Raw genomic sequence first — 18,158 nt, 5'->3', positions numbered from 1 at the left:
TGCGTGCGTGCGTCCATCCGTGCGTGTGTGTGTGTGTGTGTGTGTTTGACCTGCTTGTCTGTCTGCGTACACATCTGTCTGTGAGTATGATTGGTCGTATATGTCAACGGGGTATTTTGTATCAACCCAAAATTTTTTGTCATATGAACTGTCTGTTTTTTTCTTCACAATTAGTAACCTTATAATCAGAGAATGAATAATTTAACTGATGCATCTACGAGCTCATCCATTGACTACAAAGTGGGCCCGCAAGAATTCTCATTCTGTTACCTTGAGCTGTGCAGTGGGTCGTATAAAAGAAAAGAAAAACGCACTGCCCCAAGGTAGCGCTTCAGTTGTAAAGAATGCACAACATGAAACAGAAGCACATCAAATGCAGATCGCATGCAAACACTACAGGAAAACAGCTGTACGCTTATGGTAGTGACACACCATTGAAGATTCTGGGCTCATTGGTGAAACACGCGTGATTTCCTACGCGAGCCGTAGCCTTTCAGAGACGGTACTCGCAAACAGAAAAAGGTCTAGCTCTTGTGTGGGCTTGCGAAAGATTCCATCAGTATGTGTTCGGAATTGACTTCGTTCTCGAAACTGATCATCGTCCGCTTCAGTTCATTTATTCGAATAAGTCAAAACCGTCCGCTAGGATCGAGAGATGGGTTCTCAGGCTGCAAAGCTACAACTTTCGTGTTGAATACAAACCCGGACCGCAGAACATAGCAGATTCGTTGTCGCGACTTGTGAGAAAAGAGGAGAAACGGAACGACAGAAACGTAGCTGAAGAGTACTTTGCGGCGGAACAAGCTGTTCCAAAAGCCATGACTGCTCGCGAAATCGAAGAAGCATCCGTGGAAGATGAAGAGTTGACAGAGGTGCGTAGGTGCATCAAAACCGAGAACTGGAATGATTGTCCGAATCCTGTCTACAGAACACTCAGGAACGAGCTGACTACACTCGGAAAACTAGTTTTGCGAGGAACACGGATTGTGATTCCGAAAAGTCTCAGAGACCGCGTGGTAGATATCGCACATGAGGGTCACCAGGGGATAGTGAAAACAAAAGAGAGACTGAGAACAAAAGTTTGGTGGTCAGGGATGGACAAACATGCAGAACGCCGTGTACGATCGTGCTACGAATGCCAAATCGTGAGTCAACCATCCGTACCGGAACCAATGGTGCGTACAGATTTTCCGGAGGCACCTTGGGAAGCCATTGCTGTGGATCTGGTAGGACCATTACCGGATGGAAGATCCATACTTGTAGTCGTAGACTACTATAGTCGATACTTTGAGACCGCGATACTCAGGTCGACAGTGACAACCAAAGTGATCGAAGTGTTGGAAGACATTTTTGCGAGGTATGGTTTACCCAAATCGCTGCGTGCGGACAACGGACCTCAGTTTGCTGCGTCTGAGTTCAAAGAGTTTCTAGACGTGAACAACATATAACTCATTCAAACTAGTCCGCTGTGGCCGCAAGCCAATGGAGAGGTTGAAAGACAAAACCGTACACTCCTCAAAACACTCAAGATTGCTCATGCTCAGAAAAAAGACTTAAAACGCGAACTAAACAAGTTATTGATCGCGTACCGCAAGTAGGGGCCTACACCACATCAAACGACGGGTGCAACACCAGCTGAACTCATGTTCAAGCGAAAGATTCGAACCAAGTTACCTGAATTAGATCCGGTGCCGAGAAAAGAGCTCGAAGAAAACATTCGCGACCGTGACAAATTCCGAAAGGAAAAGGGGAAGGAATATGCAGACATGAAACGGTGTGCAAAAGAGTCTGATGTGAATGTAGGGAACGCTGTACTCCTTCAACAGAAGAAACATGACACATTGACTCCGACCTATGATCCAGAACCGTACAAAGTCGTAGAGAAAACAGGTTCTCAGGTTGTAGTTCAGTCACCAGATGGAGCGAAACAGTACAAAAGAAATGTAGCACACACAAAGAAGTTTGTTACTCGCGAACAACCAGGAGAGACAAAAAATACAGATACAGGCATACAAACTGGTACAAACACAAACTCTCACACAGAGGACATCATTCATGAAGACACAAACAAAGCAGAAAACACTGACATACTAAGAAGGTCTGGGAGAGTGCGAAAAGCGCCAGACAAATTCCAAGATTATGTTGTCGAGTGAATGAAGATAAATTGAAAGTATGGAAGCAGTTTTGTTCGCTCTCTCTCACTTTCTCTCTCTCTCTCTCTCTCTCTCTCTCTCTCTCTCTCTCTCTCTCTCTCTCTCTCTCTCTCTCTCTCTCTCTCTCTCTGTCGCTCTTTCTATCTCTCTCACTCACATATGTATGCTCTTCATGCCTCATCTTCATCATCATCATCATCTTTATTAATAATAATAATAATAATAATTGTCAGTAAGTACTGGTGTCACATGACTGATGTGAACCAGTTGATTGGCTAATGGCGATGCGCTAAAACTGTTAGCGCACTCTTGGAGTGCGCTAACTTTTCCGCAGAGCGTATTCTTCCGCCCTTTGCCTAAGCGAGACTGTGCTCTCATCCTCAAAATTAATTAATGACATGTAGCTTATATTGCGAGAGAGAGAGAGAGTGAGAGAAAGTGAGAGAGAGCGACAGGGAGAGCGAGAGAGAGAGAGAGAGGGGGGAGAGAGTGAGAGAGAGAACAAAGAGAGAGAGGGAGAGAGAGAGAGAGGGGAGAGAGAGAGAGAGTGAGAGAACAAAGAGAGAGAGAGGGAGAGAAAGAATAAGAGAGAGAAAGAGAGAGAGAGAGAGAGGGGGAGAGAGAGAACAAAGAGAGACAGGGAGAGTAAGAGAGAGAGAGAGAGAACAAAGAGAGACAGGGAGAGAGAGAGAGAGAGAGAGAGAGAGAGAGAGAGAGAGAGAGAGAGAGAGACACACACACACATACACACACACACTCAACGCACACACACACAAATACACACACCACACACACACTAACACACGAACACACGCACGCAAGCACATACACGCACACGCACACACACACACACACTCACACACGTACACACACACACACACACACACACACACATACACACACACGCACACTCACACACACACACACACACACACACACCCACACACACAGATAAACAAAGTCAATTAGTATTTATAAACTACTTGTGTCAAATCTAAATGTAAAAGGAAACTTTCAATCAATCAATCGATCAATATGAGGCTTATATCGCGCGTATTCCGTGGGTACAGTTCTAAGCGCAGGGATTATTTTTTTAATTAAAAAATATTTATGCAATTTATATCGCGCACATATTCAAGGCGCAGGGATTTATTTATGCCGTGTGAGATGGAATTTTTTTTACACAATACGTCACGCATTCACATCGGCCAGCAGATCGCAGCCATTTCGGCGCATATCCTACTTTTCACGGCCTGTTATTCCAAGTCACACGGGTATTTTGGTGGACATTTTTATCTATGCCTATACAATTTTGCCAGGAAAGACCCTTTTGTCAATCGTTGGATCTTTAACGTGCACACCCCAATGTAGTATACTTGAAGCCATCAAAACTACACAAGATACGCCCTGAGCATTAAGGTGTCAGCCACTCATCCCCTGGTCACACATGACAAACTCGGGATTCACCATATTTTGTGAGAGAAAAAAGTGTTTCAATTCAACAGTCCATACATTTAGGAGCAGGTGTCTATGAAATCGTGATAACTAAGTTGTAGCCATGCAAATAGTACGCCCCGATGCACAACAGCTGGCGTATTTCTTCATTTAGGTTTTGTGTGTTTAACTCTTCACACGGGCAAACACATATGACGGCTTACTAGTGCCAAAACCTCATAATTGTAATTATCAAGGGAAAGATAGTAATTTTCCCTTGATAATTACCATTTTCACGTGTTTATTACTAATTTTCCCGGGAAAATTACTAATTTTCCCGGAATAATTACTAACTTTCACCTGTTAATTACTAATTTTTAGTTTTGGCTCACTTCCTGACGGATTGCTAGTGCCAAAACTAAAAATTAGTAATTTTCCCGTGAAAATGAGTAACTAACAGGTGAAAACAGTAACTGACAGCGTTAATTAGTAATTATCACGTGATAATGGGTAACCCCAGGTTTTGGCACTAGTAAGCCGTCATAGGGCTTACTAGTGCCAAAACCTCATAATTGTAATTATCAAGGGAAAATTAGTAATTTTCCCTTGATAATTACCATTTTCACGTGTTAATTACTAATTTTCCCGGGAAAATTGCAAACTTTCACCTGTTCATTACTAATTTTTAGTTTTGGCTCACTTCCTGACGGATTGCTAGTGCCAAAACTAAAAATTAGTCATTTTCCCGTGAAAATTACTAATTATCCCGTGAAAAAGAGTAACTAACGAGTGAAAACAGTAACTGACAGCGTTAATTAGTAATTATCACGTGATAATGGGTAACCCCAGGTTTGGGCACTAGTAAGCCGTCATAAACACAGTTTTAGAAACCTCCATGAAGAGTGTTGCAGGCCAATGTTAACCTTAATTGTAAGCAAAATTACCCGCCCAAATGTAAACTTCCTCCGACACTGTGGATTCGGCTATAATTTATGTTCCTAAAATAACACTAAAAAAACACAAACAAACAAGTGTTTTAATTTCTGATATGTCGTCATATTGCCAAATCTGTTCGATGCAAAGTCAAATGGCCGTCCTTAATTGAGCCCGAAGTCGACTTCGTGGAGACTTTGCGAAGTCTTTTTACCGCTTCGTGCGGCGAGTTTTGCGAAGAATACTTTGCGTAGGCGACTTCGCCAATTTATGAACAGGCTTTATTAGCACGAATGCACCCTCATTGGCATCACGAGAACTGTGTGTATGTGTGTGTGTGTGTGTGTGTGTGTGTGCACCGGTGTGTGTGTGTGTGTGTGTGTGTGTGTGTGTGTGTGTGTGTGTGTGTGTGAGTGTGTGTGTATAAAAATGTGTAGGTGTGTGCGCGTGTGTGTGTGTGTATGTGTGTGTGTGTGTGTGTGTGTGTGTGTATACAAGTGTGTGTGTGTTTGTGTGTGTGTGTGTGTGTGTGTGTGTGTATAAAAGTGTGTGTGTGTGTGTGTTTGTGTGTGTGTGTAAGTGTGTGTGTGTGTGTGTGTGTGTGTGTGTGTGTGTGTGTGTGTGTGTGTGTGTGTGTGTGTTTGTATATATTCCCATGTACAAATTTGGACAGATAGTGTGCAGATACAAATATACACGAAAAGGAGGTATCTGTAATACCTGTCCTTAATTCGAGAACTGTTGGCTGCATCTAAAAATACAACTGAAAGTTACTTCCCTGTTACTGTACGCACTGTCGGTTCACTAAAATATACTTACTTGAAACTCCGCGCAGAACACGTTGCAGTCAACATGGATTCGCATCGACAGTTTGTCAGTACTCTTCTCATTTTAACGCTGTACGACAATTGCTTCTCAACCGGAATGTTTGGTGAGTACGCTACATATTACATTATACCCTTCCCCCTTAATGATTTTCTTCTGCCTCTAAGTGTCACTTAATTATCGGTGTCATTCACACACCCATACTGGCTGTTGTGTATTAACTATGTACATAAATGATAATGAACCCTGTAAACATGTAACATATCAACAGTACTCATCTCAGCAAGCCCTTGCTTCTGAGATGAGGAGTTTATTCCTCGCATTTACTTGTCCGGACCTCAACAAATGTTATTTGCCCAGAAGTACACACAATAAGAACAAAAGATGTCCCCCAGGTAATGTGCGACCTCTAAATATAGGCTAGGACCTTCTGTCCTGGGAAAATGTGTCCGCTGAAAGTCTAGGAACATGTGTCCGGCTGGGGACTATCGTTCCTAGGAACGGGAGCCCTACGGGAACGAAAGTCCGTGGACTCTTTTTCCCAGCGGACAACTTTTCCTTTTACACAGGTCTGTGTTTTTATTGTTGGTCACGTGTTTCTGGTACTGGTGAGTACATTTTCATTGTTATATTGTTGTTGTTGTTAAGAATTATACAGAAAAGGAACCATCTGAATATAACTGTAGTTTCAAAGCAGCGCAACCGAACCGTGATACTTGCGTTGCACAAACACTCGTCTCGATGTAGTGAGAGTATTATACATGGCGTTAAGCAAATAGAGGACTGTAGCAATATTTACAGTCGTGTTAAGATTTCAACCGACGGGTGCTTTCGTGCTCTATTTCTATATCTGGTCAAGGGTAACGTGATTGAAAGTAGGAAGTTGTAAAGCAAACGTGGCTATTCGCTTTCTCCTTCTTTTTATATTCAGTCAATTTTTAATAAATGTTTAAGTCGACCGAGTAGGCTTATATTAGCATCAGTCCGGACTATGGGGTTGTATTTTTGCTCGGAAGCTTAAACACTGAGTTTGTCCATTAAAGTATTTCACATAATATAATTAGATACGTGTCTTTGGTGACGTCATATCCGTTTTTTTCATAAAAGTTAAGGCTGCAATATGGGGACCTCATTATTTTTCCTATAAAACTGATAGACATTTTGGACAAGTAATCTGCGACTGAATCCCGATTATTGGATTACATTTCAGCTCGTAAGCTTAAACGTTAATTAATTAGTTTGTTCATTATAAATCTGAAAAATATAATTAAAATTGAAATTTGAAAAAGGATTTCATTGCATTCTCTATCATTCGCTGACTCAGGAAATATAGATTTGTCATGTTTACTCTAAAAATGTGATAACAATTATAGTAATTCGGTCCTATATGTGTTCATTTCTCGCCAACACCAGCTCGACCTATCTCGGTCTTCGGGTTTTGGCTGTCGAGCCCTAATGTTCTTGGTGATGGCTGATCTTGATTGTTCAGTGTCGACTTTTTTGTCCAGGCCGACAGATTGACTAAATGTTTAGAAATCGCTTCCCGAGACTTTTTTGTTTTTGTTTACTTAGTAGACAGTCTCTAGCTGACTATCTCACACCCAATCTGTCGTGTAGGTGATAACCCGTGGTAAATGTCTTCGATTCGGCGTATTATACTTTTCTCGTCAAAATATCCGATCCTATCGCCATGTTCAAAACAAGATAGTTGTAAAATAATAATCGTTGCAAATACTTTTTAACATTTCCTTTAACATGTGATCGCTGGTGTTAATTTGCTTATTTTTAAAACTAGACGGAAAGGTTATTGATAAACGCTGCGTGGGGGGGGTGGGGGGGGGGGTGTTAGCTCATTAGGTAGAGCACATGACTTAAATATGATCCTCTGGTGAAAGGTTGGACTATATGTATTAAGACGTAGATATACTGTCAATGATGATATACACATGGCGGCCACACTTTAACTAGAAGTAAACCCATTTGAAATAAAACAGACATAAAGGATGACTTACCAGGTCACAGGCACTGGCACGTTCTTTCCAGTGAAAACAATTCGGCTCACCATCTCAGATCTGTCTTGGATTTTATATCAAATACGACCATCCCCCCAGTTAGATACGTACCAAAAAATAACGCCCTGCTTGCTTACGATGCTTAGTTGTTTTTTTTATGATTTATTTTCGCAAAAAAGGACCAGTTGCTTTTCTGAAATCAATTCATTAAAAATTACAATTGTGCAAAGAGAGCATCGTGACTGTTTAATGTTGGTATGTGACCGAATGGAGGGATGGTCTTCTCCCATGTAACAGCCTGCCCACATCAGAGACGGAGAGCCAAATAATTGTTTGCGGTTCCTTAAAAACTGTAGAAATCTCATCATACGAGAAATTTCATTTCAGTAGGAGATAGCAATTCAAGTTGTGTACCTCATTATATAAAATTATTAATAGTTACTTGTTTTAAAGCTTCAGCCCCTCAGATTTCGACGGACAGACAGACACACGCGCGCGCGCAAACGCACGGCAGGCGTGCAAGCACAACAGCCTGATTAATAGTATCTATTTTTTTCTCGTGGTTTTCTTACAGAAAAGTATATAACCGTGCAACATGAGCACTGCAAGTGTTATCTGATTTTTGTGTTTTTGAAACAGAAAATGTTGCGCTCAACAAATCTTGCAACATGAGCACACGGTACTATGTATCGATGGGGTGTGGGGGAGCAGTGAACGGCAACACGGATGGAGAATACCGGCGGAACGCTAACAACTGTATTCACACCAGAGATTACGCCAACCCATCGTGGTGGGAGGTTGACCTTGGTCGTCCCTATCCCGTGCACAGTATCATTGTGTGGGCAAGAAGTAAGTAACAACCAACACATGTGGGTAAGATTAGAATGTCGGTGCTAACTGCGTGCATTTTTATACAAAATCATGAGCAAGTAAATCAACGTGATTTAAGATTGGTGGAACAGCGCTAGGATGGGCATTTCTTAGATATTCTTGCCTATTTACGTCAGACTAATCTTGTCAGCAACATTGTCTGGACAAGAAGTGAGTAACAGGCAACACATATGGGTAAGATTAGAGTTTCGGTACTAACTTCGTGCAATTCTATACAAACTCATGAGGAAGTTAATAAGTGCTTAAAGCTAAGTCTGATTAAACAGGGTCGGGTATTTCTCACAACTGTCGCGCTATTTACGTCATATCATGCTCATTTTGCGACGACGCAGTCATCAACATGCTAGGAATCCTTGTATGCAACACTGTGTTTCCAACAAGAACCTCCGAATTTGCTTCATAGTGGCATTTGGTGTCCATGCAGTCATGTAGAAAATAATTTCCATTTCTGAGTTTAATGTTTTCTTATAATAAAGTTCCTCAGAAGGTCACTGGTTGTATCTTTTGAAGCAGTAAATTCCGATCGAATGAATGTACGTGTTACTTGCCAAGCTTGAAACATATCTGACGCTTTGCAGACCGGTTCTTGAAACGAATGGTTGGAGTTGAAATCACTGTGGATGGACAAGAATGCTACAGATTTAACTCCACCCCCGCTCAGAGAAACATATCCATCACGTGTACCGAAGGTGTTCTGACCGGAACTGTCATTAGGGCATCCAAGAACGCAACGGCAAAGCAAACTCAGAAAAACGATGATACAATCAACATTTGCGAGTTTCAAGTGCTGAGTGCGTACAATTGTCTTTGTGTGTTTGTTTGTTTGTTACACACACACACACACACACACACACACACACACACACACACACACACACACACACACACACGTACACACACACACACACACACACACACACACACACCCACACACACATATAGATACACACACACACTCACTCACGCATGCACGCACGCACGCTCGCATGTACGCGCACACGCACGCACGTACGCACACACACTCACACACACACAAACACACACACACACGTACACACACACACACACACACACAAGCACACAAGCACTCATACACTCACACACACACACACTACAATCAAAGTTTTGTTGGCCTTGTCTCTGTCTGTCTCTGCCTCTGTCTCTGTATATCTCTTTATCTCTCTGTGTCTCTTTCCTTATATCTATCTCAACTTGTCTGTTTCTCTCCAAGGTTGCAGTGACGGACTCTGGGGCATTGACTGTGGTGAGATGTGCGGTAACTGCAGTAACGGTGAGGTGTGTGACAAGGTGACGGGACACTGTTCCAGCTGTTCTCTGGGGCTAGAACCACCACTGTGTCGTAGTGGTATTTACAATGCACGTACGTCATTTACACAGAAAGAAGTGTGATTTTTTGTCGGATGAAAGTGTAAATTCCATAGTGTCAGAATTCACCTAATTTACCGCACTTTTGTTATAGCCGCACGCAGCCACTTTAACGCATTGCGCTTTTCTCATATTTACACTTTTTTTTACAACTGTTTTATTAATTTATTGTTTTCACTTTCTGTCTTTGGTTCTTCCTTCCACATGCAGGGAGCAGATCCTTGTTCATTGGTCCTTCCTTACGATCACATCAACATTCTGTTATCATAAGTACACACTCATATACTAGCGGAAAAAAGTTAGGGACGGGCCACTGATTTCCCCGCTGACTTTCATTTGTTTAAAACACCCTGTTCTTTCGTCAGCAAAATCAAATGGCTGTCGCATGCTACACACCAATGGGTAGGTTATGCTGTGTTAGCAGGAAAACTGCACGGGACTCCCGGGCGCAGAGCTGCAGCACGTGACTAAAATAGCAAAATCGCCAAAAAGTAGGCTGTTGTTTGGCGTGCGCACGGGTAGAATAAGGCAGGTAACATGGCAAAATTGTTGTGCACATGTAAGGACAATCCTTCGAGTGTGAATTGTGATCACAAACTCGGCTTTATAAGCCGCCGATTTTCTGCGAGCTGCCATCTCCTCACCATGCCTGCCAGACGGAAGCTGACAACATTCAACCGAGGAAGAGCAATTGCCTGGCTCCACGACGGCGTATCCAAGTGCGAAGTGGCCAGGCAACTTGGGGTATCGCATTCAGTCATTGTAAGGCTGAATCAACGGTTCCAGACGACAAACAATGTCGAGGAGAGGCCCAGGTCGGGTCGCCCCAAAAAGACTACTCCTAGGGAAAATCGTTTCATCCAACGGCAGGCGCTGCAGCACCGGGCCACCACCTGCAAGGTCATCAGAGGGCAGTTACGGGAGGCCACTAACATCAACGTTAGTGAGAGGACCATCGGCAACCGCCTGCATGACGCCCGGCTGCGGAGTCGTCGTCCTGCTGTGCGTCCCCTGCTGACACAGGCTCATCGCCGGGCTCGTCTGGCCTGGAGTCGCCGCCACTTGAGATGGACGCGCCGGGACTGGGCTCAGGTCCTATTCAGTGACGAGTCCAGGTTCAACCTGTACCATTCTGACGGCCGGCGCAAGGTCTGGAGGCGTGAGGGCGAGCGTTATGAAGACGACACAGTGCATGAGAGGGTGGCCTTCGGCGGGGGCTCTGTCATGGTTTGGGGGGGCTTCAGCCTTCATCAACGCACCCCCCTGTACCATGTGGTCGGGAATCTCACTGGTCAACGCTACAGGGACGAAATTCTCGCCCCTATTGTCTTGCCGACCCTGCAGCAGATTGGCCCAAACGCCGTGTTTCAGGATGACAATGCTACTCCTCACAGGGCCAGGCTTGTCAACGACTACATCCAGCAAACCGGGGTCGTCAGGATGGATTTCCCTGCCTGTTCGCCAGACATGAACCCCATAGAGCATGTATGGGACGAACTGGACAGGCAGGTGAGGGCCAACCACCAGCCTCCCAGAAACCTGCAGCAGCTGCTGCAGATGCTCCAACAGGAGTGGCAGGCCATTCCACAGGCCTTTTTCACGAAGCTTATGAACTCTATGCGGTCATGGTGTGGTGAACTTGAGCGCAAACGTGGCGGACACACCCATTATTGACCTCATGAAAGACTTGTTATGTTTATTTGTGACCTCTCTGCTGTTTGTGGACATGAATAACCGAATCGGCTCGATGAAATAAACCCAAATTTTGCAGTTGCGTTGCACATTGACTGAAGTAAACGTGTTCCAAATTTCCGTACGATATGTTCATTCGTTCTTTTGCTATGATTGCGTGTGTGAACCGTCCTTAACTTTTTTCCGCTAGTGTATAATAAACATTGTTAGTAAATACTGGTGTGACATGACTGATACCGGCACGGTTGGCCTAGTGGTAAGGCGTCCGCCCCGTGATCGGGAGGTCGTGGGTTCGAACCCCGGCCGGGTCATACCTAAGACTTTAAAATTGGCAATCTAGTGGCTGCTCCGCCTGGCGTCTGGCATTATGGGGTTAGTGCTAGGACTGGTTGGTCCGGTGTCAGAATAATGTGACTGGGTGAGACATGAAGCCTGTGCTGCGACTTCTGTCTTGTGTGTGGCGCACGTTATATGTCAAAGCAGCACCGCCCTGTTATGGCCCTTCGTGGTCGGCTGGGCGTGAAGCAAACAAACAAACAAACAAACATGACTGATGTGAACCAGTTGATTGGCTAATGGCGATGCGCTTAAAACTGTTAGCGCACTCTTAGAGTGCGCTAACTTTTCCACAGAGCGTATTCTTCCGCCCTTTGCCTAAGCGAGACTGTACTCTCATCCTCAGAATTAATTAATGACATGTAGAGCTTATATTCTCCGCATTACCAAATGACCATAACTTTCCTGCGGCTTAAAGCAGAAGTAGTTTTTTCTGACAGATTCCATGCGCCTGTGGCACAGTGCAGCACACTGATCTAAAAATAGAACCCGCTGTGTCTAATTTTTACATTTAGTCAAGTTTTGACTAAATGTTTTAACGTAGAGGGAGGAATTCTTTCTTTCTTTATTTGGTGTTTAACGTCGTTTTCAACCACGGAGGTTATATCGCGACGAAGAGGGGGGAATCGAGACGAGGGTCGTGGTGTATGTGCGTGTGTCTCTGTGTGTGTGTAGAGCGATTCAGACTAAACCACTGGACCGATCTTTATGAAATTTGACATGAGAGTTCCTGGGTATGATATCCTCAGACGTTTTTTTCATTTTGTTGATAAATGTCTTTGATGACGTCATATCCGGCTTTTCGTGAAAGTTGAGGCGGCACTGTCACGCCCTCATTTTTCAACCAAATTGGTTGAAATTTTGGTCAAGTAATCTTCGACAAATCCCGGACTTCGGTATTGCATTTCAGCTTGGTGGCTTAAAAATTAATTAATGACTTTGGTCATTAAAAATCTGAAAATTGTTTAAAAAAAATGTTTTATAAAACGATCCAAATTTACGTTCATCTTGATCTCCATCATTTGCTGATTCCAAAAACATATAAATATGTTATATTTGAATTAAAAACAAGCTCTGAAAATTAAATATATAAATATTATTATCAAAATTAATTTGTCGAAATCAATTTAAAAACACTTTCATCTTATTCCTTGTCGGTTCCTGATTCCAAAAACATATAGATATGATATGTTTGGATTAAAAACACGCTCAGAAAGTTAAAACGAAGTGAGGTACAGAAAAGCGTGCTATCATTCTCAGCGCAACTACTACCCCGCTCTTCTTGTCAATTTCACTGCCTTTGCCGTGAGCAGTGGACTGACGATGCTACGAGTATACGGTCTTGCTGCGTTGCATTGCGTTCAGTTTCATTCTGTGAGTTTGACAGCTACTTGACTAAATGTTGTATTTTCGCCTTACGCGACTTGTTCAGTTTCGACTTGCGAAGATTCTTCTCATAATTATGCCGTGTTAGTGGCATGTAGCTTATTATCCACATTACCAAATGATGAGTTAGTATACAATTCCCAGCGGCTAACAGAAAACACAAGTGTTATCCCGATAACGTACCAGCTAGACCAGCGTTTGGAAGTCGACTGACTCGATCGACTCTGGCATACGTAGCAGACTACACTGAAATACGACTGCATCAGTTCAATAAATGAATGGTTTCCGAATTATTATTTGAAGGCAAGAACAATCGTAACCGAAAACGTGTAGGGTTCAGAACGTTCTTACCATGTATAAGACTTATTACCAGCCTGCCTCATGCGTGCAGACTCAGTGCAACGTGACGAGTAATTTTTGTTTTTGAAATGAGACTGCAGTGGTTCAAGTGGCCTAGCCTAGCAGACGACATAAACCTCGCTCAGCAAATTAACATGTTGGGCAAATGTGAACGAAATAACGATGGGGAAATAAAACGTGTAGAGTTCAGAGCATTCTTACTGTTCATATTTAATACCAGACTCCCCGATGAGTGAAGATACAACACGAGAAACATACCACATTTATTTTGAAAATGTGCTAACCGTCGACCAGTCATTGGAGTCAATTCAAGGGGAATCACTCTGCACAGTTAATCCCTCGAAGCTCGACTGGAGGTGTCGAGCAAATAACTAAGAGCACATTCCTTTCTCCGAGTTCAAATGAGGTCTCTATGAAAGATCATCACTTTTTAGCTTAACGTTACACTGGAATTTATCAACAAAAATTAAAACAAGAGTTTGCGTGTGACGAAAGCACGACACACTTGAGACAGCCCACACAAAAGTAGATCTTACACGACCTGACCACACAGAAATGCCAATCCAAATGCGCGTAGCAAAATGTGTGTTTTGAATCTTCTTTTTTCTATGGCGGTACATTGTACTGACAATATCGTTATAATAGTTATTGAATCAGCGCTATGCGCTTCGTTCAATAATGAATTTTCTCGATTTGCTCTATAAATCCCTTAGTGCACTGGGATGTCTCAATAACTTAAACTATTTTAATACAATTGCAATAATATTTGTTTATGACAACCATTATATACTTTCATTTATCTGTCTAAATTCCTTAACCGTAATTCATAGTTAAAAACATATCTAATTTATAATGGAGTTCCATACAGTCCTACGCATACTTTTGCAATCAAAATATGAATATCAACCACTGCGTGTAAATATTCAAATCTATGTGCAACACTAAATAAACATGCAATCATGCAAATTATTTTTTTTTTCGTTTTGTTTAAAGATGCAGTACAGATCACAGCATTGCTGAAGCAACGGTTTGTCTTTTTGTCGTAGATTACAATATATAAACAGTCAAAAGCTTCTACACATACACATACCTTTGGTGTTGTCAGCCTAACGAAACTGTATGCGGTTTGTCAGTTCGCATCTCCAGCCAAAATGTGATTATCATTTCCCGTGATCACGTTCTGTGTCTGAATGCTGTGTGCAGGACTTTCTTCTCATGTGAGTATTGATTCATTGTTTTCATGTTTGTAACTTATGATTTTTTTTGATTGTGTATCTTTTGCAGGTGCCAAAGCGGCGGAAGGTACAAGCGAGACCTGGGTTACTGTGGGAGCGAGCCTGGGAGCTCTGGTTATAATGGCCATAGTCGTGGCTGCAGTAGTTGTCTGTGACAGGTCAGTAACAATTGCTATCACACACACATCCAACGCACGCACGCACGCACACACACACACACACACACACACACACACACACACACACACACACACACACACACATACGTGTACACACACATACGTGTACACACACTCACACGCTAACACACATACACACACACACACACACACACACACACACACACACTCACACGCACGCACTCACGTACGTACCCACATACAAACATAACCACTAACGTACACTCATGAGCCTGCGTGCACACACACTAGAACAACACACACACACACACACACACACACATACACACACACACACATACATACATTCACACACACACACACACATACACACGCACACACACATACATTCATACAAACACACTCACACACGCACGCACGCACCAACGCACATACACACATTACACTCTCTCAGTCTCTCTCTCTTTCAATAATTCCAGTCAATCAATCCCGTGTATCAACAAATCAGTCCAGTTTATCAATCCAACCAACCATTCTTATCAAGCAGTCAAAACATTCAATCCCATCAATTAACCTTATGAAGCAGAATTCATCAATACATTGAATTATTCATTTCATCTTATTGAGGATGAAAGTCGCTTGTTCATGTGCATGCTTGTCATTATCTCAGGCGCCTGGAGAAAGGCTCCAGATAACTCTCTCTTACGCCATTACAGATGCCGTATACATATAGAGCGCTGACTTCCCTTTGGTTATTTGATCTCTAATAGACAACGCTCTGCCTCATTTCGTTTTAGATTCATCTAATCAACCATTTTTTTTTTACATCTAGTGTAATTAGTGATGTTTTCATTTATTGCCTACATCTGAATCGGTCGTAAAAAGGTGGGAGCCATCACAGTCTGAAGCACCCACCGACCAAGGGGAAGTGACAGAAATCGGAAGTATCCCAGGTGAACAGTCAGGTAGGAATAATAACACACACACAAAACATCACGCAATGGGCAGACATATTGTCAGACGGACAAACGCACACTCACAGATACACCGCACACGCACACGCATGCAGACACTCATTCACACACTCGTGCACACACACACACACACACACACACACACACACAGACACACACACACACACACACACACACACACACACACACACACACACACACACACACACACACAACAGCTTTTTCTATTGGCATCATCACCATAGAATGAGGTATGTTGTATGAAGTGCGCGCGTACGCGTGAGTTTGAACTTGTGAGCGTGTGTGTGTGTTGGTGTGTGTGCGTGTGTGTGTGTGTGTGTGTGTGTGTGTGTGTGTGTGTGTGTGTGTGTGTGTGTGTGTGTGAGTGTGTGTGAGTGTGTGTATACGGTGTGCAATTAGGTCGTCAGGTCGATTTTTGGGGGTAACCTTGTTTAGGCAGATGTCACATGACCCCTGTAAAAGAAATCTGTGATCCAGAAAGTGTTACAGATAGCGGAATTGAGTGTCTTTGATTTTTGAATAAAATGACGCCGGGTATGAATGCTTTTAGTTGGGGTACCAATGGGTGCAATAAATGTTTTGCCAAGTTTATAATGTGCTAATAGTTACTCTGTTCATGTGTTTTTAGAGAGGCCGGTAACAATGCAGTTCCCGACAGAGGACGCTCACGACTATTTGGAAATCATCCCTGGCCCTATCTACGATCAACTGCAAACATCTCAGGACGGTCGAGAATCTCACTTCTACTCTGCCTTGCAAACGGATCAGAGGTCTAAATAAAGACAAGTTAATTGGCGCTTCCTTTTGTGAATGCGCGAACTTTTTTTCTTTCAAAATTGCATTGCTCAAAATGTTTAAAAAAAGTGAAAATCAAGACAAAGATCCATAAACGTATGTGCGCTGATCAGCAATCAGGAATAAGATTAAATGATATTTAAACGCGAAAAGTGATGTTCATGTTGGGGTTTTGTTTAATTTAGCAACACATCACATTACCTGCTTCTGGCAACTTACTTTGGAAGCAACATCTTTAATCGTGTAAGTTTCAAAATCTGTATGGTCAAATGCATGCATTCTGTAGATGATGTTTCCCCGAATTGCACTGGAAACAATGTACAACCTTATTTATACACTTTTTCATAGTATACAGTATTATGATAAGGCGGTCTGTACCTTTCAGCGTAGGTTACCATACTCTCAATGCGTTTGGTATTAAATTAGATTAGACAAAAAGCATCACCAACATTCCAGAGTTTGTTATTTTGTTACACAAAAGAGGCCAAATATCCACCCACTGCATAATGCTTATCAAGGTTTAGTGGCAATTTAGAAAGTGTCAATACATAGGACGTTTTTCTATTAGAAATACGTTTTTAGTATGTGCGTTCACCACGACTTTTCTGTGTTTATTCAACTGTGAAAGCAGTTTCCTTACAGTCACGTTTCGTGTGTGTGTGTGTGTGTGTGTGTGTGTGTGTGTGTGTGTGTGTGTGTGTGTGTGTGTGTGTGTGTGGTGTGTGTGTGGTGTGTGTGTGTGTGTGCGTGCGTGTGTGTGTGTGTGTGTTTGTTTGTATGTGTGTGTGTATATATGTGTGTGAGTGTATGTGTGTGTGTGTATGTGCTTGCGTGCGTGCGTGCGTGCGCGTGTGTGTGTGTATGTGTGTGTGTGTATGGGTGTGTGTACATGCGTGCGTGAGTGTGTGTGTGTGTGCGTGTGCGTGTGTGTGTGTGTGTGTGTGTGTATGTGTGTGTGTGTATGTGTGTGTGTGTGTGTATGTGTGTGTGTGTGTGTGTGTGTGTGTGTGTGATGTCTGTTGCGTTACTTTATCATACTAAAGAGGAAAGTTGTGTGCACTTACTCACGAGGAAAGTTGTCTTAATGCAAAGTCAATTAACAAAGAGGTGTGACCTGACTCAACTCGTGCGGTATTCGATCGAGAGGTTCCACTTTTCATTAATACACACGAGCTCATAAAATAATCTTAGTCAAGAAGGCAAAGACTTGACTTAAGCGGCAATTATGTTCTCTGAAAGCATTTTGATCAAGACATTCCTCTGCTTTAAGTAGTCACTGGAATTGCACCAGACGCAATTTGCTCAAAATTCACGACAGTTATGAAATCAATGTTTTTCTGAATCTGATCGACCTATTTAAGTCTCGGAAATTATTCAGGAACTGGAACTTTCTTCCAATGCTTCTACTTCTAATTATCAGCCCGGTTACCAGCACATGTATGTTTGAGAGTATTATATAATTATGTCCCATCCCATACAATTATCTTGACACCGAATTGAACATGGTGTACGTACTTAATTTGTTTGAATCATTTTATTCGTGTTATAGAATGTATTGATGGATGTGTTCTTTGTACTGTTTCTT

General features: G+C 42.6%; 1 protein-coding gene across 1 annotated transcript; it reads left to right on the top strand.

Moving 5' to 3' along the window:
* The first annotated feature begins 9,485 nt into the window (after nt 1-9,485).
* On the top strand, nt 9,486-17,209 carry LOC138964797 (uncharacterized). The gene is made up of 4 exons (XM_070336847.1): nt 9,486-9,629; nt 14,693-14,801; nt 15,669-15,748; nt 16,407-17,209. Exons 1-4 carry the CDS (start codon nt 9,518-9,520, stop codon nt 16,556-16,558), a joined length of 453 nt encoding a protein of 150 aa, XP_070192948.1. The 5' UTR covers nt 9,486-9,517; the 3' UTR covers nt 16,559-17,209.
* The last annotated feature ends 949 nt before the right edge of the window (nt 17,210-18,158 follow it).

The sequence above is a fragment of the Littorina saxatilis genome, linkage group LG4 (genome assembly GCF_037325665.1).
Source record: "Littorina saxatilis isolate snail1 linkage group LG4, US_GU_Lsax_2.0, whole genome shotgun sequence".
Taxonomy (NCBI): domain Eukaryota; kingdom Metazoa; phylum Mollusca; class Gastropoda; order Littorinimorpha; family Littorinidae; genus Littorina; species Littorina saxatilis.
The sequence above is the reverse complement of the archived record's forward strand: the minus strand, read 5'-3'. Positions and strand labels throughout refer to the sequence as shown.

What these genes read in the sequence shown, in the direction of transcription:
- LOC138964797 (XM_070336847.1), top strand. Translation starts at nt 9,518, where the DNA reads ATGTGCGGTAACTGCAGTAACGGTGAGGTGTGTGACAAGGTGACGGGA. An exon ending in GCAGTAGTTGTCTGTGACAG is followed by an intron (nt 14,802 to 15,668) that starts GTCAGTAACAAT and finishes GGTCGTAAAAAG; the next exon opens with GTGGGAGCCATCACAGTCTG. An exon ending in TATCCCAGGTGAACAGTCAG is followed by an intron (nt 15,749 to 16,406) that starts GTAGGAATAATA and finishes ATGTGTTTTTAG; the next exon opens with AGAGGCCGGTAACAATGCAG.